At 40.8% G+C, this 25,038-nt stretch overlaps 2 protein-coding genes across 10 annotated transcripts in view; one reads left to right on the top strand and one right to left on the bottom strand.

Moving 5' to 3' along the window:
* The window catches only part of LOC6617900 (neural cell adhesion molecule 2), a 41,365-nt gene extending 28,560 nt beyond the window's left edge, over positions 1 to 12,805 (top strand). Inside the window, exons 7-13 of one of the 2 annotated variants that reach the window (XM_002042172.2) lie at positions 4 to 159; positions 277 to 405; positions 2,109 to 2,246; positions 5,177 to 5,341; positions 5,441 to 5,500; positions 6,520 to 6,606; positions 10,517 to 12,805. In XM_002042172.2, coding sequence (XP_002042208.1) covers positions 4 to 159; positions 277 to 405; positions 2,109 to 2,246; positions 5,177 to 5,341; positions 5,441 to 5,500; positions 6,520 to 6,606; positions 10,517 to 11,289 — 1,508 coding nt within the window. In that variant the 3' untranslated portion in view covers positions 11,290 to 12,805. The remainder of the gene's footprint in view (positions 1 to 3; positions 160 to 276; positions 406 to 2,108; positions 2,247 to 5,176; positions 5,342 to 5,440; positions 5,501 to 6,519; positions 6,607 to 10,516) is intronic. The other variant, XM_032717307.1, reaches the window with a different exon arrangement.
* On the bottom strand, positions 2,223 to 24,023 carry LOC6617899. 8 transcript variants are annotated; one of them, XR_004361669.1, is made up of 7 exons: positions 23,405 to 24,023; positions 21,120 to 21,498; positions 20,834 to 20,949; positions 20,250 to 20,771; positions 19,001 to 19,160; positions 17,385 to 17,464; positions 16,639 to 16,836 (listed from the first exon to the last, which is right to left on the bottom strand). XR_004361669.1 is itself a non-coding variant. In XM_032717357.1 (6 exons), exons 1-6 carry the CDS (start codon positions 23,714 to 23,716, stop codon positions 2,238 to 2,240), a joined length of 1,536 nt encoding a protein of 511 aa, XP_032573248.1. In that variant the 5' UTR covers positions 23,717 to 24,023; the 3' UTR covers positions 2,223 to 2,237. The 8 variants fall into 8 exon arrangements, 7 of the variants coding, with proteins under 7 accessions (XP_032573248.1, XP_032573228.1, XP_032573238.1 ...); XM_032717357.1 differs by lacking the exons at positions 16,639 to 16,836; positions 17,385 to 17,464 and adding an exon at positions 2,223 to 2,284; XM_032717337.1 differs by lacking the exon at positions 17,385 to 17,464.
* Between the last annotated feature and the right edge of the window lie 1,015 nt (positions 24,024 to 25,038).

Below are 25,038 nucleotides of genomic sequence, written 5' to 3'. Positions count from 1 at the left end.
CAGTTCCACCGATGATTGTCGAGGGCCTGACCAGCAACGATATGGTGGTGCGCGAGGGTCAGAACATCTCGCTGGTTTGCAAGGCACGTGGCTATCCGGAGCCCTACGTCATGTGGCGACGCGAGGACGGCGAGGAGATGCTAATTGGCGGGGAGCACGGTAAGCGACCCTATTTCGCCGCATTGCACTTTGGCCTCACCGGATTCTTCTCTCCCTCCTCCCTTCTCTCTTCTATACCAAATTCTATACCCAATCCCCAATTCCTGATCCCCACAGTCAACGTGGTCGACGGTGAGCTGCTGCACATCACCAAAGTGAGTCGCCTGCACATGGCCGCGTATCTGTGCGTCGCCTCCAACGGAGTCCCACCTTCGATTAGCAAACGGGTCCACCTTCGTGTGCAATGTGAGTAAATGTCAATTGGTTGGCCAACACACGAAAGTTAGCTAACTCGCTAAAGAAACAAAAAGTTGCAATTGGTAGTAGTGCTTCACTGGGCTTATCATTTTATAATTTCAATAGAAATGTGGTAATATCAAAAGAAAGTGATATCGATGTGTTTGGAACAACTAAAGCAATATATAAATACTACTCTATACTTTAATATTATATCTTACTATTGTGATAAATTGTGTAATTGTTAAGAAATCAGTATAATATGTGATGATCAATTTGTAACTTATTTTTTAAATTTATTAAACTATTGCATCATGGTTCTTGTGGCTCCACTCCAAGTAACCAATTTCGTTATTTAAATGAGTGTGGGTGTATCACGATTTTTTTTTAGTCCGATTTTCTGTGCTGCGTAAAACGGAAACTGCAGAAATAACGTAAAATCCATTTCGAGCTTAACTCTTTTGCAATATTTATGCCACGTTGAGTAGGAAGGGCGTGGGGAAACTGGAAAGTGTGACGAACGCTGGATTCAATGCGTAAAATACACACAAAACAAGGCGATGCAACACCCACTTCGCCGCCCCCACCTCCACCCCCACTTGCATGTTGCCAATGCAGTTTTTGGGGCAATAACCGCAACGCGTCCTCAACATTGGCACACAAAGGGGCGATGGGCGGCGACGGTGGGCAGTGGGTGGAAATGCCCACGCACTTGGCCAAAATCGACCAAAAGCTGCAGTCACGTTAAATTAATTTACCTGTGAGAGCTTACCGTGTGTGCCGCACTGCCAGTGGCCGAAAATGCTAGAGATGGACAGCTTACGATGGGATTAATTAACTAGCCGTACTTTACAAACAGATGAGTGATGATTGTGGAAATGTACTCAAGTGGAGCACAGGCTAAATGTAACTAGGATTGTTTGTTCGAATATGTGAATGACACTCTAGGCTGCATCAAAATATTACCACTCATTGAAACTCGAAAATATACATATTTGAATTTATAAAGGCATATTTCCCCCAGCTTCCATCTCTAGTCTCCCAGCGCTGATGCACTGCGCTCATTTCGCTTTGTTTGTGGGCGTTTGCTTGTTTGTTTGTTTGTCGGCAGGTGTTATTTTGTGCCCCCGTGATGTGTGCGTGGCCAAAATGCGTTCACCATTCGCAGAGCAACTCTTGTTGTTGTTGTTGTTACTGCCTTGCCCACACCCACACCCATACCCACCCACGAATTTTCCCCTTCAGTATCAGCGGTGGTGGCAAGCAAAGCTATTTACGCACACACACCCCGCCCAGATGGACGGCCGTGTCCCAGACACAATCACTCGCTCCCAGGCGCACTTTTAATGACTGAGTGCATTTTAATCCAAAAACAGTTTGTAAACTCACGTAAAATGGTATGCAAAATTCTCGGTAAAACTCGGATAGAGCCGTATAGCTGATGAAAGGTTCGTGACGCACCCGGCATGGGTGTGGGCTCTGAAAAGGGCTATTCCATGGGGCTGCGGATGCTGGAAAAGATTACTGTGGATGTTTGGTAGTTGTATTTGATGGCATAATGGATTCAATTTAGAGATAATGGAAGTGGATTTCAAAAGATTTCAAAACTGATGAAACTTAACTCCGAATGGAGTTATCCACTTTTTATAATTTATAAATTACACTTTGATTCAGCTAGCTTAACTAATTTAATATATTTTCCTTGTTAACAGTTCCGCCGATGCTTTCCATACCCAATCAGCTGGAGGGAGCCTATTTGGGCCAAGATGTTATACTCGAGTGCCACACGGAGGCCTATCCAGCATCGATTAACTACTGGACCACGGAACGCGGGGATATGATCATATCGGGTAAGATAGAGCCGTGAATCGTTCTTTGGAGGCACTGCCTGTAAATAAGATTGAATAAGGAAGGAACTTGTATTAACTGCAGGATACCTGTGTAAATAAGCTTACAATGTAATTTTCAAGCATGCCAACCAACACCTCGGACTTCTTTACACGCTTGAGCCGGTGCAGCGGAAAATTGACATGGGAAAGGCCCGAAGGGAAAACAAAATGAAAACTTGGGAAAACCTCAGTTGAGCTGATCCCGTTTATTTCGCTTTTTCAGATGCAAGGCAGTGCAAGCGAATGTTGAATGTGGTGTCCCTTTTTTATTGTTTTACATGGAAGTTTTCGGCTTTCCGCGTCCAACGGTTCGCCATAAAATGCGTTGCCCATACGCACTGTGTGACAGGCTTAAAATGCACATTTACACACACGTGCACACAGAAGGCAGCTACATTGTGGCATTTCGAACAGGACTGCCTTAAAGTGTCCCATCTTTATGGGATGACGTTTTAACAGTTTTCTCTTTGATTGACACCAGACAGTTTTCAGAAGAAGCCAAAATGTAGGGGGCAGGCAGAGATTGAACATGTGTCACATAGAGAGCTGACTAGAGATCCAAAACACTCACCCCAAGCTGAGAGTATGAAGCGCGCTTAAAACCTCTTGAAGCCTTTAAGACACCTACGTTTTAATTGCCAAAATCATCAAAATCAAGTTTAAAAAACAATTAGGCTTTTCAATTGGCTAGGAAAAGTTCAAAAATGGTTATTTCGTTTTAAAAGTTCACAGAAACATGACCTCCAACTTTAAGTTCATATAAACAATCAATATGTCGGAAACAAACTTAATTAATATCGAAGCTAAATACGGGAAAAATGTAAAATTTGCTAAACTAAATAATAACATATTTGGTGGATTGGAAATGAGCAATTAAATATACTCGCAAAATCGATACGCAATACAAATTGAATAGGGGTAATGAAAACGTCCGAAAATATTATTTTGTTGCGGAAATTATTTAAACATAATCATATTTGCAGACACATTTGCATCTGTGCCAAAATACCATAGGGAAATACAAACGCCATGAATTGAATGTCGGAACTCATGGCAGTTTTGCTAAATTAAAATGGAATTTAAATGCTAGGGTTAGGAAAATTTTAAGGGTGATGCCAAATGTTTGGTTTTTTTTGGGTTGATAGTTTTCCAATGAATATGTAGTTCCGTCGCCTTAAGGCTGAATTTCAATGGAAATCAACCTCAATGACTCACTGGTGGCAGCTCATATGCATAAAAATAGAGCTATATATGTATATGGACGAGCGTTTGATGAACTGTCATTTGGTTTCATTTTATGCTTAAATGTCACTTTGTTTGTTCGATAGGCATAGCCATGCCCAATTCAAAGGGAAATCTATGGCTAGGCTTTTGCTGTCCCAGGTAGGAAATAGCGACTCGGATATATGACATTTCATATGCACACACGCACAAGCGAAAAACTAAGTCATTGCGAGGAAAATGCGAGCCAAGATACGAGATATGAAAGCCACGTTCATGATGTATGGCCAACAGCCACCAAAAGTTTGGGCAATAAATTTTAACCGCCTTTCCATTGGGTTCCATATAACTATCATGAATAGAGGTACTAAATGGGGTAGCTTGAAAAGAAGTAATGCCACTCTTCTATACATTTCGAAATTAAAACGCAACAAAGTTGTTACACTATTATTTTATGTGTATTTTTTTATACCTATTTTACTATAATATTTTTAACGATCCATTTAAAAGCTCTTGTACTCAGCTAAATTCTGAATAACAGAATTTCGATTTCCAAACATACATATATGTTTATGAGCTACCCTCGCTGAACTGTCTGCAGCAGATGCCATATATCACAAACGTATAGAGCGGCAGTCTGCGGAACAAGCAATTCTACATTTAGTTCGAGAAACCGAAACTTTCCTTCGCTGCGGCTGGTATTAAAAGTATAAAGTTCCTGGAAGGACTTGGCAGGCAGGGAAAAGAATTGCTGCCGCCGATGATTATGAGAAAAATTATATATTTGCGTGTCGGAGGGACTTACATGTGGGCCTACGTATGTAGTTGTGGCATGGCATATGCAGAGAGATGGAGAAGTATCACAAAAGGTGACTGGGGCTATAAAAAGAAGTCGCAAGAGCGGGTCACATGCAAGTTTGGGCGCTATGTGGAAAATTGTTTTTCCCCATTGTTTGGTGCTGACGAAAAAGAAAACAGGGGAAACTAAAGACATTTGTCACAGGAACCCAAGAACACACCATACACACACACACACTTACACTCGCAAAGTGGCATAGACAAAGGACAACATGACGTATGGATAACATGCGATATCGCCTTACAATGCGCCAAGCAATCAAAGTGAAATTAAGTTTATATATTTAATGCTACTTACTGCCAGCTACATGTTCTCGTTTTCATAGCCGGGCCCCAAAAAGTAGGCAACACAATACGAAATGAAACGAAACGAAATGGAACGAAATTAAAGCCACAGACGGCAGCTGAACAAAAGTTTTTCTTTTAGATTTTCACTGATTAATGAGAAAAGTTTTAGTTGGCGATGGCAATGGAAATGGCTGAGGAACTGCGCCAGTTTTAATTACACACACACAATCACACATTCGGCGAAGAAGTGGGGTGTTGGTTTCTGTATGGAGGGGCTTGGTGTAATTAGTTGGAGTCCTCCGATTGAGAAAACGACTCACTTCACTGCACTTGGCCGGCAGTGAAAACAACAAAAACTACGGCCACCCAGTGCAGGTGACATTAATTAATTGATTTTTTCCCCTTACACACACGCATACTCGTTCACTTGTTTTCCAACCATATCGCTATGGCTGGAAAATTGTCACTTAAAAGACCACCGCCGCTGACGACTGACAGTTTTTCCGCATTTCTCGCACTTTCAGACACCTCGCGAGCCGGCGATAAATACGAGACCACATCAACCGTCAGCGGTTACACAAAGTACATGAAGTTGAAAATCCGTGCCGTTGGACCCAACGATTTCGGCACATATCGCTGCGTGGCCAAGAATTCGCTTGGCGAAACGGATGGAAATATAAAACTGGACGGTAAGCGAGAATATTTTGCATTGGCTGCATAAGAAACCACTTCAAATAATATATACACAGCTAACTTTTCTAATGAATATATCCTTTTTTTGCTTACAGAAATGCCGACACCAACCACTGCCATAATTTCAGAAATGTCCTTGCTGAACCGCAGCTATGGTAAGACTTATTTTCTCTATTGACCATTAAGTGCATTTCACTTGTTAAAGTTTGCTGTACGCTTTAAAAGCAAACAATTGTGGCAGAAAAAAGTTAAATTCACATCATGAGCAGTACACAGCCATTCGATCAACTCCCTAATTGATTAAATTTCAACCATAAGCATCGCAGCATAATTTTTTTTTGCTTGGTCATGAATTGTAGAGCAACATATAATGGGTTTTTAATTTTATGCACTGCAAAGCACAAAATCACAGTCAGCACAATGCATTAAATTGGTTCAAAAAGGGTAGATAATCACGAATATCATAACAAAGGACATCATATTTTGTTTATTTTCATAAAAATCATACTGTGTGAGAACATCACTAGGCTCTTGAATCTTTCGATAAAAGTAAAAGGGTTAGATTTTAAATTTCGTTGAGAAAAATCACTTAACCTCGGCTCACAAACATCATAGATTTGCTAAGTGAAAGCGATAAGAGTCCTTAACATCCTGAAATTACAGTAATCAACGCGAATAGCCGAAAAACACAAGAACCATCGTGGAAAGCACACCACATAGGACCGCACCCCATCCTCATCCATCCACCTCGTTTAAGCTCCATCAAGACAAAAAGTTGCATGCGATTTCAGTTTTTGTTTTTGCTAGCTGTTGTTTTTGTTGGCTGTTGTACGGCGTTTTAGCCGCTTCAAAGGGCTATTAAATGCAAATAAATGCAAAATTAAATAGAAATACCTTAGCATACAATTACCCATGGCATCTCTGTGTAAATGTGTATTACTAAATTCTTTTTTATATGGTTTCCATTTCTACCCTTTTCTTCGTTGTTTCCCAAAACCTTTCCTAATTTGAATATTTCTTTCATGTTATGCCCTTCTCCAACCAACCAACAACAACATGAACCGACAACAACCGACAACAACCGCGTTATCCCGATCTCTCCCTGAACTATATTGCACACTCCTCGACTGACGCTTGCTGCATAAAATTAAAAATGTGTAAAAAATATATAAAGATGGCAAGAGACGTCATAGAAATAAATTTGACTCGGCTAACGCTCTGCCTGATTATGGGGTTGAGGAGTGGCGTGACGGAGCCCAAGGTAAGTACTATATCCACATCTCTATCCACCTTCAGCCTTTCATCCGCTCCGAAGGACCCATCTCCAAGCCATCTCCATCACCGCATTCCCCTCCACCCACTTTTTTCATGGCTATCTCTCCTTTAGTGGCATTTTATGGACCGTGCTGCATATTCAACTATATTTGCGCATTGCGAGGCCAAAGTTGCCCCTCGTGGTTGCCTTTTTGCTTTTATGGCATTTCTTTCATTTCAAGTGCGTCGCCGTGTGATCTCATAATTTTAATCTTTTCTCCTGGGTCCGAAAAACTTGGACTGCGCACAATATTGCCCAAGTGTTTAGCACAAACGTTGGAGATTAATTAAATTTCCCTACAGCTTGCCGCTGTGTTGTGTTATTTTCATTCATCCGCATTCCGTGGCAAATACAAATTGCACTTCTCTGCTGCCGGAATCTTGCACTGTTGTAGTGCCATAAGCCATTGCATTGACGGAAAAAGCAATAAATGGGGCTTATGCCACAATAACTTTGGCAAACAAAGAAGCCGAAATTTGCACAGAGAATGGCGGATGAAGACACAGGCCAACTTTAAATGGCAATAAATTCCTTTAGCTTTACTTGAAAAGAAATATCTACTTGTTTACTATTGCATTCAAATGTTGCCAATATAAATTGAATTTAAAGCCGGCTTTAGCAAATGCACACAACCGCGTAACCACAAAAGTCATAATAATAGCACTTGTTAAACAAGAAAAACTACATAGATAAATACAATAAAATATTTCATGTTAGATATTTTACCCAATAGTATTTTGTGGTTTGTTGATATGTTGACCTCCTCCGTTTGCAAGTCAGATACATTTTGTAGCAATAAAAATGCCAACGGGCGACACCAGCAACACCATCAAGCGGATGGGAGCAATAAAAACTAGCGACATTGTTGATTGACACTGACATTTTGGCCATGTCAACGACAAGGTTCATCTGGCTGGCCATCTATCTGGTATTTGCGAGCGTATGTTTTGAACGGAGGTGTGGACAGGACATGTGTCCACTTCCATTCGTTTTTATGGGCTATCAAATTTGGCGGCTAAACGCCCTCCGGATGTGATAGTTGATATTCCAACCGCAGCAGACAGTTAAATTAGCCATAAACAATGGCTTTGCAAATTTTCTGCTGCCTGCCTTTGGGCTGAATTAATCCTTTGCTGAATTGCCGGGCCAACGACCGACTGGTATTATTATTCTGGTTTCCTATTTTCGGGCATATTTCTGACTGTGCTTATTGCATTTAAAATGCAATTATTTAAGGCACGCGTCCGTAAAATGCCGTTCAACCGATTGCACTAATGAACTGAAGCCCAAACCGCTTCAGAGGGGGCGTGGCAGCCCCCACCGGCCCTTTTTGGCTACAGAGGCATTCTGGCTTCAACGGCATTCGAGCATTGCAAGCGCCCCCAGAAAAAAAAAGGGGGGAGAAAAGAGAAGAATGCAAAAATCCAGATAAAATGTCTGTTCATTATGGCAGAGAGTCTACGGATGGAAGGGGGAAACCTGGCGAATGGATATCTCTCTAGTGGGAGAAGTGGGCAGAGCATGGACTTACTCCTGGTGGGGCGTCATTGATTCAACATAGGAGCTTGGGTGCTCCAAGTGTCTGGGAAAACTCAATGAAGAAGCTTGAACAGAAGATGCTGAGTTCAAGAAGCATTAAGAGAATAGGAAACGGTGGGCTTAAGTTACTGGGTAGATTATAATTGAAAATAATTTATGATATCATAAGTGTTTCATATTTATGATATTTATGAAATAAAAGCAAAGGTTAGAGTTGATTCATTTTGAATATAAAATCTTTATTAAGAAATGAACCAGCTGGAATTTAATTTATGTTTGTTGATAAAATAAAATGAAATTTCGATATAAGCAGATTTATATATTGATAGAAATATATTAAATGTGAATCTGCAAACACATAATACCTAAGATAAAAAACCATTTAAGCTGAAATATGAAATCTATCTATCTATCTATCACTTTTCATCGTTCACTCGGATATATGGATATTTAGTAAAAATTAGCAATGCCGAAATAGTGTGGGTATTCTAAAAAATTTTTTTAACAGAGTTCAAGCCAAACGACTGGCAAAAATGTGCCGCAAAATCGCATTGGGAAATGATTTTTGTTGATTGATTGCCGATTGGCAGTTCCGACGTTGATTTCTCCGCGCCACGGCTTATAAATAAAATATCACAAAAGGTATGCGGGGACTAAGCCAAAAGGCAGAAAAAAAGGATGCGACAAAACAAAAAGGAAAACCAGGCGAAAACGGAAATATTTATTGCCTCACATCAAATGAAATATGCCATCAAAATTGTCTGCCTGTCGGGCTGACACCTTTTCGCCGTGCTCTCAATCAACCGTAAATGCGGGCATTGACTGTCTGCTACCTCGGGATTTCCCAACCCACCGCAATCTATATACCGCTGACATCAGTCGAATGCCTGGGGCATATGTGGCACTTTTAAGGTTTACCTTTAAGCAGGCAGTCAAAGGTAAACAATCGGTGTGATGCTGGATGTCATATGTGGGTCGGATCGTGGGGGATTTCCGCTTGCAAAACTTTTGAAGTCAGTTTATCAGTTGGAATCGAAATTATTATGCTCTCATTGCTCACTTAACATAACGATTTTTAAGAATTTCGCTAAAGAGAATCCTATTTCATTAGAATCCCATTTCCCAACGCTTTATATCAAAGCTTTTTGTAGACAATTCAATTTCGCATTTGGCCCGCCAACCCATACCCATCTATCACTTTATATTTATGACTCCGACTGTTGTTGTGGCAATAGCCTCATGCCGCACAGTCAACAAACCATTCAGAGTCAAGAGAATGCGCTCTTAAAGCCCACTTTGTGGTTATTTATGGGGTCAGCCGACGAAAAGTCGAACGCCAAAGATTAAAAGCAGATAAAATATATTTAATAGCCCCGCAGGTCCTGCCCCATCAACTTTCCCATGGCAGTGGGCCGCAATGGACGAATTGTTCACAAAAGGGGTGAAAATAAGTTGAATAATGATGGATGGCTGCAATTAGGGAATGATTTTTTAGTTGAAACTCATTATTACTTTGCAACCAGCTCCGATTTCGACTGTCATTTTTCGTCTGCTCTCAACCACTGTTCCCCATCCATATACAATCCATATATATAGCGATATATCCGGCATTGACGTGCGGTCAACAAAGTGCGTTCAATGACGTGCATAAAAACCAACAGCAGCAGAAAACGCCACAAAGACACTCAATCAGCCGGAGACAGTGGGTGGTCAATTGGGACAGGGCAGACAAAGAACGTTGAAATATGGCCAAGTAATCGCTGTCCGAATGCCTTGGAGTTGTAAAGAAGTACAATGACGCTATAAAATGGCGGAATGTGCTGGTAAATATGTGTAAATAAAGAAAAAACTCTGGAAGGGGCAACTGTAGGAGGTCAACAAGCTGAGTGAAGTGAATACAAATTTATTTCTTAGAGTTGGCACCCAAACGTAGTTATAAGCAAGGCTAGTTTCATAATTTACCAACCCTTACAAGCCAGCAAACTTATAGATGATTTCAGTCAGTAACATATATCCAACGATTTAACCAGCAAAGTAACCCTCGCACACAACCATCGAACTATTAAGTGCACAGCACACTTGCCGGCAGGGAAGAGCAATTTACTTTAATGCCACCCAAAATCCATGTCCCCACTTGATGGCACATTCTACCAATGCCAATATCCGCTCGACCTGACCCAAAACCAGACCCCGTGATGATAATTTATCCAGTGCCAATTTGGTATTCGCCGAACGCACAGAATAAATGAAAACATAAACCCCACTAACCAAAAAACTGATTACTACATGCTTTCCCACTCGCTCTTTTCACCCGCAGGCAACCATGCTGGAAACAATGGCGATAACAATCAAACGCCCGTGCGTAATCCGCCCGGAGCATTCCACAATTCTGCAGGCTCACTGGCGCAGCATAATCTACTTGCTAAAATAATGCTCGGCATTAAAACGCAATCATTTGGGATTTTCAAACGTTTATCGAGCTCTTTGCCGCTGGCGGCGGGACAGAGCCTTCTCTGGCTGTCGACGTTATCGCTGGTCTCAGCCCCAAGTCGGTGGCGTATGAGTAATGTGGAAAATCGGCCGAACTCACCGGAGACCGTTGTCAACAACGATACCGCCGCCGAATGCTGGGAGAGCAGAAGCCATTGCGTGAGCGAAAGCAACAAGAACAACAGCAACAGTCGCATTACCGAACGCCCACAGATGTGGGCGCGGCATTCGCGCATATTTCACATTGCTCATACGCCGTGTGGCGCGTCAACGCAATACCAACGCCTATGCGAACGCCAATGGCAATGGCAAAGGCTGTGGCAGTGGCAGTGGCAATGTCAGTGGAAGTGGCAACATCAATGGCAGTGGCCAATGCTCATTTGCATAGTAATATTGGCTGGCTGTTTTGTTCGGTGGCTGCCAATGTTGCTGCATTTTATCGGCCGGCACATCGGAACATTTTCTATTAGCGCGACGCATAGGCAACATTTAATGTGCACATTTTGGGGCAACCGTGGTAATAAGGTTGTCGCCAAAAATACCACCCCTGCCAGGCCAAGTACTTTCGAAATGCTCTGCTCCCGGATGTTTTCGAGATGAAATCAAATAATTGCAAAGGCAAAAAGAAACTCATTTAGGGCACAAGCAGCTTGAAGAATGAAATCAAACCTTGGCCAGACGAGGACCAGGATAACGAGGACGAAGTGGGACGTGCGAGCGGTCCAGACAACTGCAGTGGTTGAGAATCAGATATAGATATGTTTATACTAGAGCGTAAAATGAAAATCATGTTAGGGACGAGCTGGCCAGAAGTGACAGCTGAAGTGCAGCAAATAATGATGGCTACATCCGACATTCGGCAACTGATGGGGCTTTAGAACTAATCGGAAGTCTAACAAAATGTTATATAGCTATTCCTTTAATAAATGTGTTGAAAAACAATTATATTTTATAACAAAAAATATATTGAAAGCATTTAATCATTTTTTTATGTTTTCATATAAATAAGGTTATATTACTAAACAAAAAGTCATATATATCTTCATTTCATTTCTCACAATTAATTTTCAAAACAATTAGAGATCATTATGGTTTTTGTTCACAACACACAGGAAAGTAAAAAATGTTTCATTATGTATAAACCAATTAAAAGAAAATTAATTAATTAAATCATCAAAAGAATGCAATACTGGAATGGCAAAAAAACGGAAATACGGTTAATCAAATTTGCATTTAGATGAAAGTATTTACGCATACTCATACATAGCGAATTTACATAGTAAATTTAGCAGAATTATAAGATCAAATAAAAATAAAACAAAAAATTGAGAACCAATAGCTAAAACAAAAAAGTGTTGTATTAAGTAATTTATTGGATTTAGAGCTGATACTTAACAAACTATTGAAATTGTTTTAGCAATTTGTTAACCCAAAAATGAAGCTGTTAACAATACGCTTATTCAATTAATTTGGGTTGCATTGCAAATAATATATGTTTAACTTTATGAGCAAACAGAGCATGTAATAAATAAAAAGCTCAATGAATACGAAATTTACCTTATTTTTTTTTATTTTGTTGTAGAGATTAATTAACTGTAAATATTTCAATGGTGCAAGGCAAGAGTATTAAATAAACCCATTGAAACTTCGCTGTATATATAAAAAAAACTATATGTGCTACTAATACATATATTTCCATCTGAGGCTCATAGGGCATACCTGACCCTATCCAAATAAAAATGATTATAATAATTATTATAAGTTGCGCTTAGGTTTACATTGTAAATAATTATCTCATACTATCATATACAAGTTGAAATGAATGTTAACGCGTTAAATAAATAAAATATATATCTTTAGATGTAGAACCGCAGGAAAAGCAAGCAAAATTTTGCAGTTGAAAATGATGTTGAGAACTATTTAATTAAGCCTACTTATGAAGCTCAGAATACTTAAATATAATGTCGGAAAATTATACCTAACGTCTAAGTTAGTTATAACTTATTATATATGTATTGAGCTCTATATATGTGAATAAGTGGCATATCTATGTGACATATTTGTATGTAAATGTACGCAAAAGTTTACAGCAAAAATAAAGCCCAAAAACAAGCCCTTCCAAAGTTTACTAAATTCCCCCCTCAAGGACAAAACAACATCCTGCATCGTATTTTTCATCCAGGTCCTGGGTAACAGACAACCATGCAATTTTCCGCAAGTAACCAAGCAGAAGAACAATACAAAATGCAGTTGCTGAACACAGGGGTGGATTCAAAACGGATAAGGTTTTATTTATATATCAATATCTTGGTTTATTTGGGTTTAGATTTATACAACTTGACATGCTGCAAAAATTATTATATAATAACAATTTAAAAAGAGGGTATGGCAATTAGTCCACTCGTTGAAGAGAGTCTAATTGCCCACATATGCAATAATTCACGAAAAGAACAAAAACGAGTAAAGTATAATGGATAAAAGCAAAAGCAAGGCCACAATGGAAGAAAACGAGAGTAAATGCCTACACATACGTAGACTCTATTTGAATCCAGGCCAAACCGATTTTTCTCCCTTTTTTCGCTTTTGTTGCAGCTTGTTTATAGGAATTGTTGCAGCTGCCTCTGTTGAAATGTTGCGGTTGCCATTGAAATTACTTGGTGTGGAAATGAGCGAAATTTCCAAGCAATTAGCAGAGGCTGAATGGAACATACCAATTAATCGATGCGTTCTCGCCATTTTCATCTCTTTCACTAACTTTGTGGCTCACAGTGCGTATGAGCGATGCAATTTCGCTGTAAGGAGGAAATTTCGCGTTGGTAAAGGTGGCACAGAAATCTTTAGAGATTTTAGATTGTCTGAAGGCCTTTTTATTAACAGATAACCTACGTAGTGTTTTTTTTTTTATTATGTTATGGTAAGTCAATTTATTTTTATTTATTATTAATTTATTTGTTAGTTAACAAATCTACTAATTGAAAATTATGATTACATAGAAGAAAGATATACAATTTTAAAATAAACACTTGAACATATAAACTGCAAAAAGTAGCTAAAAAGGTGTTGCTAACAAAGTTGTCAGAGTTACTCGGTCTCTCTTGTCTTTCACGTGGCTTCTGCGAATGGAACAATCCCGCTACGAATGCAAGTGGAAAATTCAATTTGTAAAGTGCATAAAGGTAGCACCAGTCGAGCCAGACCAGAAAGACCTGAATATGGCGAAGTCAGTCACACATATATGCGACTGTTCGACGCTCAGGGTATTTGTTGTTAAACAAAGGCGGCAGCTACTACTCCCCGCCAGAGGGCAATCCCCACACCATCGCACTCCTGCCGGGAGCTGTTTACACATACTTCCATAACAAGGACGACTGTGCAGTCCAAGTTGCAGTGGCATAAACGTGAACGAAGCACCAACATTGTAATTAAATCTGCGTCAACATAAACGCTGCCAGCTGCACAAACGGCTGCAGCAAAAATGGCCAAGGAGCTACAAATGTCGACGACATTTTTCCGTGAACGTGACTGTAAATGGCCATGTGTTTGTTTGCCTTTTCAGGATGCTCACTGGTTGGCCCAGACAGGTGAGCATGCGGGACTCAATGGAATGAGGCTACACTTTTGACTAGACGCAGTCAAAAAAAGGCGAAGATTTAAAGTTTTCTAAAACAAAACAAAAATATAATTCCCTTATAGAAGCCTTTCTTTCAACTTAAATTATTCACTTAAGTTCTAGAAGCACTTGTTTAATATATGCTAATTAAAGTGCAAGCCGCAAGCGTGCAATAAAAGAATAGCCAGAGAAATATAATACCAGTTTCAGTCACTTCTCCATCACATCCATCTTCCCAGAGCTATGTTTATTATCACTAGGCCTGCACGCATATTTGCGGCAATTAAGTCAGACCTGAAACGCATAAATCAAGCATACGCCCCATTGAGCCCGTTTACCCCGTTAACCCGCTACCGCCGACCGACCACTTTGACCTGATTTGCTTCGATTAGACAAACGATAAATATCCAGTGTTAGTGCCTGCCAGCTCTCGAGTGTTTTTATGCCGCAGAAGGGTTAAAGAGCAGCCCGTCATCCTCTTAGCCGCCCGAGTCTATTAAGCTGTATAATATTTTGACAAAGGTCTGGACTCTGCAGAACGATGGCAATTACCACACTGCCGGCAATATGAGTGGTAAACCAACAAGAGCAGGATTCGGGCGAGTAATGGCCGGATGGAGGGCATAACATAGCGCTCGCCAGTGTTGACGCTTACATCCTTGGGCGACCACTTATCATAACGCTCACAACGCTCGAGCGTCTCTGGAGCGACACGCACATGCGCCGGCAATTATGCTAAAAGCGTTGAATTTATAGTTTCCCACACTCACACTCGATGCCCCAAAGGCTGCAGCCTTTGAGCATTTTTAACATGGCTCAGCCTGTCCGCATTGGCCACTAAATAAATGGCTTTTAGAGCACGCGTTAATGATGTTGATTGTGGCCCAGGGAGCCTAACAGTTCGGTTCGCTCCCTCCCGCACTCCCTCCTCTTCCATCCGCGATCCACCACCGATTTCATGTTTAATGTTTTATAACCACTGCGGCCAAAGGGGGAGGCAGACAGCACGTTCCTGTTGGTCTCTGTCCGGTTTATTTTTATGATGATAGATGGGCACCGGCTCCCCTTTTCGCTATCGCACCGGTGCCTGTTGTCAAAATGGATTTAATGCCATATTTATTAGAGGTGTAAATGCATACACACTAATGTGTGTGTGCGCATCCTTTGGCCGCACAAATTTTGTTAATGGTTTGCATACAGGATAGTCCGGTATCATTCGAAAATAAATGGGAAAATTCGAGATCACAGTCCCGGCCGTAAAAAATGATAAATATGGACATTTAAAAATGTTTTATACTTAATAGCACTACTTTGATAGCATATATTTCAATTAGTTTGACAGAATAAGGCAAAAACTAGTGGGCTAGGTCTACATTTAAAAAGCAAATATAAAAAGTTTTCCTTGTGTGATATTAATAAGTAGTTCGAATCCAGCTTTTTTTCATTTTAGGGGCCAAAGTTAGTCATAAATGGATCGCAAACATTTTTAATTACTTTTTCACAACCGACCAGTTTATTTTGAATAGGATCTTATGATTAACTAAACAGGTGCTTTCACCCCTCAGCAGTAGAATATTTTCAAACATCCTGGCACTCAAAATGCAAACTGCCCGGAAAACTGAAACTAACAAATAAAAATGCGAAAATTAAAGTGTTGGCAAAGCAATGCATCCCCTGGCATCCCTGAGAGGCTGAAAAGAAAAGCAAGGCACACCGAAAAAAAATACCAAAAATAAAAACATTTGCAGCCCAAACTCATCACTCAAAGGCCGGGCCATGCCCCCTTTTCGTCCCGCCCAGTCTGGGCAGCAAAAAAAAAATCCACACAAACAATCCGGACGCAGTGAAAACGCTGGCGGAGATCGGGACGGACCGGCAAAATGGTTTAAAACTCAATTAAAGTTTTAGCCGCAAAATAAATGCAAAAACGACGACGGCAGCGTCGACAGGAGGAAAAAATACTCGAATACAACAAACAAAAAACAAAACAAAAATAACAAGGATTTGGAAATACCCAAAAATATCCTCCTGATAAGTTAAATACTCTTACTCCCAATTTGTTAAGTGTAAACACGATTGGCTTAAGAATCATTCGAGAAAAAGAATATTTATTTAAAAAATAATCAACAATAATCTTTGGTTAAAATTAAATGTGTGAAAATGATTTTGTTATATAATTTATTGATTTAAAAATATCATAAGCAGCTTAATAAAAATGATTATTCATTATTATTTATTCATTATTCCTTATTATTTATTCAGTGTTTCATGTAAATTTCTCAGTATTCTCAGTATTCTAAGACGAATAGCATTTATAATAACCTCATTAAAACCAAAAATTAACATTTAGTTTTATGTATTTGTATTAGCAACAATGAACATTTTAGCAATTCAGCAGAAACTGCATTCGAATTGACTTCAGTTAGGGAAACCAGATTCGCATTCTTCCGTGAAAACCGCTCAAAGTGCGGGCCATCAGCACTTGCCACGCCCACCGGATTGGGCGCCCCCTTCTCTAACCATGGCACTTTTGATGGCTGTAATTCAAATGAAAATTACACAAATGAATTGAATTTCCGAAAAATGCAGCAGCAGCACCAGCCGCCTCGCTGGCGAAACTTTGATGAGCCCCGGATCTGGTTTTTTGCAATAAGCGTAATGATTGTGTGTGGGTGCTAGTGTTTGTTCGTTCGGTTGTGTTGCTTGTTTGTTTGTTTGTTTGTTTGCGATTAGTTTACGCGCCCCTGGTGCCAGAATGCCTTTGGCCACCGGCTGCACTTCTTTTGACTCGCTGTCGATTGGAGTGCAGTTGGGCCAACGAGTTGCTCGAGAGTTTCACGGCAAATGGGCTTGGGTTTTTGGTTTTGGGTGCTGGGTTCTGGGTTCTGTGTTTTCGGACTGAGTTCTTGGGGGTTGGAGCTTAATGGCGCATTCTGGCCACACGCCGCCTCTGCCGCAAGAGTTTAAATTTGTTTTATTGGAGCGTGAAATCGGGTTTTGTTTTTAATTTCGTTGGCTCCGCAAGAGCCCTGCTGCCGGTTGAGTGTATTTTCCGTTTCAAATCGCCCCTAAAAACTATACTTACCAACAGGGAAAAAAAAAATGAGCCCGCAATCGAGGGAATTCTGAGAATCTGCAGTTAGCACAGATACAATCGCCTCGCACCTAATTTGAATGCAGAGATGTCATTAAAATTAAGGCATTTAAGTGGCCGACGGGCATTAAAATGGAATGTCCCGAATGCGGCAATGTGTTAATGACTCATTACACATGCAACACCACCAAATGGGCGATTCTGGCAACGGCAAAAGTTTTGCCACAATTTGTGGAACGCGAATGTGGCTAAAATGCGGCAAAACATTAAGTTGAATTATGCAATAAAAATAATGCAATAATAGTTAAACTGGCACACGGCCCACAAAAACCCCAAACACGAGGGGAAGCAAAAAATGAGATATAGGAACCTCACATGTGAACAGTTGCAAGTCATAAACGTAAGTCCTTGGCTTGAAAAAACTTGACATTAATTCGATATTTGAGGGAAAGACTTTGTTGCTCTTTAAAGGTGCAAAATTTGAAATTCACTTGTAACAATTATTTTATTTTGAAATATTTACCTACATTGTTGTGCAACTAGGTTAGTTTCATATGCTATATACAAATTTGTGCCGTCTCGGCAATTATTACGTTTTGAAGGAAAACTGAAAATGCGGAAGAACTGTTTATTTATTTGAAATACCTTACATAACATTCAATTTAAAAACTGCACATTTTGAACACACACTGAGTTCCGATAGTTGGGTTAAATGATAAAATGAGGCAGAACATATCTAGTAACGATACTGAAAACTGGGATCCGAACCATAGACAATGCAACCACATGGATAACCTGTAAGAGGCGTTCAACGAAAGTTAACATATAGAATCATTAAGCAACGGATGACAGTTAATAAAAGACTGACAAATAATAATACATATATATATCTGTACACGTATATTTGACATTTATTTGTGACACCAACAAGTTATAAGTACTTCATAGAGGCAAATTTGTACAGGTCTTATGTTAGATGTTCATTCGCTTGATTAATATAAAGTATATAATATGCAGCGCAATCTTGTTTTTGAAATAAAAATATCGAAACGGCTTAGTATTTCTGTGTTTCACCAATTGAAATCGTGTGGGTGCTTGGGTATTATTGTGGCCAACAAACAGCTAAATCTCTAGCCACCAAACAAGGGGAATCGGGTCCAAACTACTTGGCCAATGCTGTTTATGGCAACTGTTTTGTGTACAATTGCGGAAGCATGAAAAGAACGTGGTTTATCAAAAATTTGGAAATATCTGTTGGGTTAATTTAGCACACATATAATAAGGCATAGAAGGAAGAGTTATAGATAAGGAAAGAAAGGAAGGATGCCAATGGACCCCCAAAATTTCGCCTCAGCCCTATGGGCTAACATCTGAAACGAAAGAGAGTAGATCATTGGCATAAGAGGCGGAAAATTAGCAAGTTTTTCCATGTAGGATAACGCGATTGTAGGAGATTATATAAATTCATGGGTTCCAAACAAAGCCTCTCGGTAAATTCATTTAGTTACAGCACACAGATATTCACAAGAACAACAAGTTTTAACTATCGATATCGTAGCGTTCAGATGCCATCACCCAATGCACTAAATTGCAACACTTGAACTTGCCTCGCGGTTTGCACTGCAGGTGCTCTTTGATGTACTGGCAGGGGCACTGGAACTGTCCGCAGTGGCGTCCCGGCTCCAAGGGGGTCACGTCCACCAGGCCCCTCAGGGCCTCCATGCCCCAACGGGATCCGTAGCGCAGGAACAGCTGCAGACCGCGCTCCTGCAGAGATTCGGGGGAGATCGGGTGGTGAGACACGGGGTAAACAGATAGGGCTGGGTGCATTTGGATTGTGCTGGTGAGTTGGGTTAGGAACGTGGGCAATGATGATTGTATGTGGCATGAGGTTAGTAAGCCGGAATTACTTTCTATGGATGCTGCATACTTTTCGGCAGCAGCTGAAATTCGTAGAAATTTCATACGTAAGTAAGTGCATACAAGTCATAAGATACTATGGATACATAAAAATGCAATATATACATTACATAAATAAACAGGTTAACATAATGTTAATACTATTAAAATAAAATAATATGAATTCCAAGAACTAATTCAAAAACTTTATACTATTATCTATACATAAAATTAATCAATTATTTGAAAATATACTTGGGAAACACTATTTTGCAATTAGTTAAGCATTCTCATAAGCTTCGGAATCCCTTTAAAAATAAAAATGTCATATGATATATGTTTAAGCTTTAAATTATTAAAAATATTATAAATTATTTTACTATTACTGGAAAACAAAAGATACTTCGATTATTCTATACATAAAATTCACTCTAAGTGCTAACTGCAATATGGAGTCAAAGAAAATATTCGTAATAAAATAACCGTTTCAATCTTTTTTGGCTAAACATTTAATAGATTCTCGGCAATCTAAGAAACGAAACATTTTTGAGGATTACATGTCAGGGATTAGAGCCAGCAGCCCATGCAGTTGATGCCGCAGCAGTGGCGGTGCTGCAGGCTGATCTTGATCTTGTTGCGCAACAACTCCTCCTCGTATTGGCACGGACAGATGGACGATTGCAGATGGCGGGGCGTCTCGTGGACACCGGCCTCCTGGACGGTCCAATCCAGACGGCGGCGCAGAAAGTCCTTGCCCCAGCGCTGCAGGTAGCTCAGAAACAGCTCCTGGGCCACGGCCTAAAGAGAGTAGTTGGACATTTGGATCATGAGGGGCGTGAGTGAGAGAAAGACGTGGTAATTTGGGTTGCGAGTGCGATCCCGGGAGATGGAGATGAAGTCAACTACCCCTACTTAGAAACAACCCCCTCCGATAGTTAAGGCAAACTTCCAGCTCACCTGCTTGCGGGGCATTCGCACCGGCTGACTGCCCTGGATAACGATATCGTTGAGGTCAATGTCCAGCTTCGCCTCCCAGCCCGCCTTGATGGCATCGCCACCAGTTTGCTCCGTATGCTCCAGGAACTCGTTCAGGAAATTCACGCACTGTGTGGCATCAAAGTACATGAAGCACAGGTTGACCTTGTGGCACGAGATGCGACCCCGATCGTCCAGCACCAGCAGGATCTTGTGGCGCATAAGCTGCCGGTTCACGCGGGCCAGACACTTCTCAAGGCCGCGCGACAGGCGCAGCTTCACCCACATGCACAGGAAGATGGCCGCCGCGTTCAGGAAGAGCCACCCCACGCCCAGGGCGAACAGGGCCACGCCCTGCAGTCCGGAGAAGAGCAGGGCCAGCAAAACCGTAAAGGCGAACAGTATCCAGCAGACCAGGATGCGCTTGTAGCAGATGTTGTACACGGTGAAGCGGTAGTCGTTCACCAGCGTCTCCATCGCGTTCACATAGTCCTCCACAGTGAGCTGGAAAGTTATAATTATATTTAACTATTTTCTAGTTTGAACGAACAGTTAGCCAGACTTACCGTCAGACCCTGGGCCATCAGCTCCTCGGGCACCAGTTCCGGACGGAATATGGCAGGTGTTATCCATGGCCACTTCGTGTTGGCCGGCAGAAGTGTGACAATCACATCGCCATTTGCTATAGGGTGTAAAATATAAATATAAGTGCTATTAAATTAAACCGTAAAATTGTACTAAAAGAGGACATCATATTTGTCAACATAATTAATTATTCAAATCAAAAAATTCTGATATTTTTGAATAGCTAGTGGGAATAGATGTTTCCGAAAATTCCTGTCAATCACTCACCGAATCCCTCGCGTATACGACCCGTTGACAATTCGATTGTGCGCATCCCGGATCCCTGGTCCGCCGGCTGGCTAATTCCAGTTCCGTTGGCGCCACCTCCATTATGCTGATGGCCGGAGGATGCCGCCCCAGCTGACGATGGTGAGGGGGCAGCGGCGGCTTTTTGGTTTAGTAGCTGCGGGGTATGGCGGACCGGGCCAGGTGCGTATCCACTCGCACTTGCATTCGCACTTGCTCCGCTGACGATGCCACTGCCGGATGCACTCAGATTAACGTGCGTGCTCTCGGTTGTCAGAACAGCGGGCGCCACATCCGGCGGAGGGGCAGGCGGCTGCACTTCGCCCGGTGTCGCAGCTGTGGTCGAGGAAACTGCCGGGCGCTGAGGAAAGGCAAACAAGTATGGTTTAGCATTGCAATGGTCTTGCCCTTAAGACGACAATGGCCCAAGGGTCAAACGCTGGCCAGCCACCATGAGAATTATGCAAATGGCAAAATCAAGCAAAATCAATTTTATTGATTTTTAGTCAGTCTTTAAAATGCTGCAAGCCTAAAACTTACAACTATAAGTTCGCATTCAATTGCGACAATAAAACGGAAAGCAATTTGGGGCAGGGCACGTTCTCCGTTGACAAAAACAGATTTCTGAAGGCAATCCACTGACTTGAAAAGGCCTGTTATTGAAAAGCCAAATGCTATTTATTGGTTTTCGTTCAGCTCTTGAGCAAATCCGACGTTGCTCTACGTAGTATCTAATTCTCTCTAGATAGAAATTCGTAATATCTTACAATTGCAACGTAACAAAGCTTTTTTGGCATTCCACTTTTCTGTAGTTTGACTATCACTTTCGATAAGCAATCCAAACAAAGATTATATTCGGTAAATTAATATTTACTATTAGGTAGGCAAACTAAAACAAAACTTTTGATAATCTGGTGTAAACTTTAAAACAAAAGATAAGTGGGAATTATATCGCTGAATCTCAGCAAAGTAGCAGTCATATGAATGATACTAGTACTTAAATGCTCTATTTCAATTGTCTGAAATCGCAAAGTAAAAATTTGAGTAGTAAGGTAAACTAAACAGGATCCTTGAAATTATTTTATTAAGTCCAACAGCAATACCCTGAAATTCTATCGCATTATAAACAATTTTGAAATGAAAGTGTCAGGGTTGTGCAAAGTAATTGAAGCCCCAGACTGTGTTGACAAGCTTCGAAGTGAGCGAAATGAAATATAAAAAGATAAATGACAAATATTTACGACAAAAAAGCAAATAATCAGCGTGGCCGCGGAAATATTTTAACAATTGCAGTACTCGTCAACAAAACGTCTTACCACAGTAAGAGTAATCTAAATAAAAAGTTAAATAAAAAAGTGAATAAAATAATATTTTGTAGCTTTAGAACAACTGAATCTAAAATATGCTCTCAGAAGAATATTGTGTTTACTTCTTTTTAGAGGCAACTGAATGAAAGGCATCGCAAGTAAAGGTAGGTTGAGTCAGAGTTTATCACCGGATGGGACCCGTTTCAGCTCCAACTCTCAGCTGGGCAACCAACTTCATTTGTCATGCGTGCAACGTTCCCAAAATCAAGCAGAAGAAAGTTAAGAACCCAAGCCACTTCACATAACAACTCCATTAGGCGGCATCAGCAAAAGAACAGTGAGGACTTGATAAAGGTGCTTTTAAACGCTCTGAGAGAGGGAAATAGAAGGAACTTTTCTTCAGCAAAAAAAATCAACATTGCAACAGAAAAGTGGCAACTGCAATATTTATTACTGATCTGTGATATATTATATTAGATGACGTTATAATTCACAACAAGCAAAATACATTATTAGAATACTATAAATAGCAACAAATTTAAAGCATATTGATTAACTACAATTGTATTACTACAACTTTAACAATTTGACTTCATGCTAACTCGTGCATCTGTACTTCAGTATACGATTTGACTCGATATAACCTACATTCGAGTAATAAATCCTACTTTTAGTTGACAATAAAAAATTGGAAAATTCATAAATTTTGGGGACGCTTTCCTACTTTCGTTTACGCTTAAAATCAAAGATTGAACATATTTACTTATTTTCTTAAAACCAAAGCATTTTAATCATGCGAGTGCTTACTGTACCGCCAAACGGGTGTGCGAGCGAGAGGGCCAACAAGGGCCTGACTTGCATTGGAATGCGTTTCGTTGCGTGAGCGAGAGGGCGCAGGGGAGTAAGCGGGGCAGAGAGCGAGAGAGAAAGATGCGAGGAAGGAGAGAGTGAGCAAGTTACCTGGACAGGTGTGGTTGTTGTTGTTGTTACTGTAGCGGCCGGACTGCGCGAGCGCGCCCGCCTGTTGTTGTTGCTACTAACCACCGACGGCGGTGGCGGCAGAGTTAACTTGTTTTGTTGTTGTTGCTGCTGCTGCTGCTGTGTGGCATCGCCGTCGTTACTGTTATTGTTTTTTTCACCGCTATCCGCTTCGTCGTCGAACTTAACCCAATTTTTGGGCGTCTGCTTGTCGTCATCGTTTCCATTGAGGGACACATCCTCCAAAGGATGACTTTGCGCCTGCGCTGCTGCTGGAGCTTTTGCGTCCTCCATTGCGAATGCGTAATAAGACCGAATCGAAGCGCGTGCTGGGAATTATCTGAATTTTTGCAGGTGAGCGTGTGACCTGACTAATGCAGCTAGTGCGTTTTGTTTTCGCCTTATTTTACACTATATGGCGTTACATAACCTCAATATGAATTCACACTTCAGTTGCGCCGCTGCCTATTATCGAGTTGGTTGCTGTTGTTGGGGTTTGTTTTTTTTTTTTTTTGTTATTTTGCTGCCGAGTTTTTTAAACAGCTGCACAACGCGCCGCTTACGTGTTGGCCGCTCGCGAGTTCACGTCGAACTGCCGCTGCTGCCGCGCCCAGCAACAAAAAACAGCCACAAAAAACGCACACACACGTACGGTAGAAAGCAAGAAAAAAAAACTCACTTGGCTCAGAGCGAAAAGCTCGGCTCAAAGGCGCGCTCAGTCCGCGTTCCACTGCCAATCGGTCCGCTCAGCAAGCTCACCTGTTGCTGAGCTTTTCGGCTCTCACACTTAGAGAAACGGGGCAAGATCGGCTTTAAGTTCGCATCAAAAAACGTACGTTCGATTTATCCACAAATTGCCCTATCATAAATCCGATAAAAAAAACCACAATTAGTTTAAATTCATTAATTTAAAAAACCAATAATTTATTGACGAAGATCTACAACGGTTACTCTAGCAACCAAGTCAAAATAAGAACAACATTTTCCCAGAAACAAACAAGTCAGCTTTAAAAGCTAGCAACCCAATATCATCTTAAGTATACATAAATCGATCATTCATATCTAAACAAATAATCTAAAGAGAAGAGTTTAAAATTTCTTGCAGTGCAATTGACTATTTATCTTATAATATCAACTGCAAAAATTTTAACGTTTTTTCTCAGAACCGCGCTCTTTCACTCTCCCGTTCTGGAGTTTCTGTTTTGGTTGCTCACATGACATTTCTTGAGCTTTTTCCAATATCTTCAGCTAACGAGTGTATCTGTATCTGAAGTGAGTCACAGGTCCACCGCAATGATCACTTTTATATCTTTGCTTGTTTAGAGATGGCTGCGTCTGAATATTTCGCAACGCAAGCCCGCTCTCCGCCCCTGCACTTGAATGATAAGCCGCGTCCCGTTGTCTCCGATTTCAAAACCAATAAACACCACTTATCAGCCGCCACTGGAGGGTGGAATATTCTCACTTGGCTATCGGTCAGATTTGCAAGAGCTTGAGCAACTTTTACCACCTGTTGGATCTTTTTGCAGCGACAGATAATCCACACAACTCACATGCGACCTAAGTGAAATAAAATAAAATAAATAATAATCATATAATAAATTATGAAGCCATTG

This window comes from Drosophila sechellia, chromosome 2L (assembly GCF_004382195.2).
Source record: "Drosophila sechellia strain sech25 chromosome 2L, ASM438219v1, whole genome shotgun sequence".
Lineage (NCBI taxonomy): Eukaryota > Metazoa > Arthropoda > Insecta > Diptera > Drosophilidae > Drosophila > Drosophila sechellia.
The sequence above is the reverse complement of the archived record's forward strand: the minus strand, read 5'-3'. Positions and strand labels throughout refer to the sequence as shown.

Bases quoted from the DNA above. Each gene is read 5' to 3' on its own strand.
- LOC6617899 (XM_032717326.1), bottom strand. From the start codon at position 23,716: ATGGAGGACGCAAAAGCTCCAGCAGCAGCGCAGGCGCAAAGTCATCCT. The intron at 21,499-23,404 runs GTAACTTGCTCA...GCCTTTCCTCAG, and splicing joins CAACAACCACACCTGTCCAG to CGCCCGGCAGTTTCCTCGAC. The intron at 20,950-21,119 runs GTGAGTGATTGA...TACACCCTATAG, and splicing joins TCGTATACGCGAGGGATTCG to CAAATGGCGATGTGATTGTC.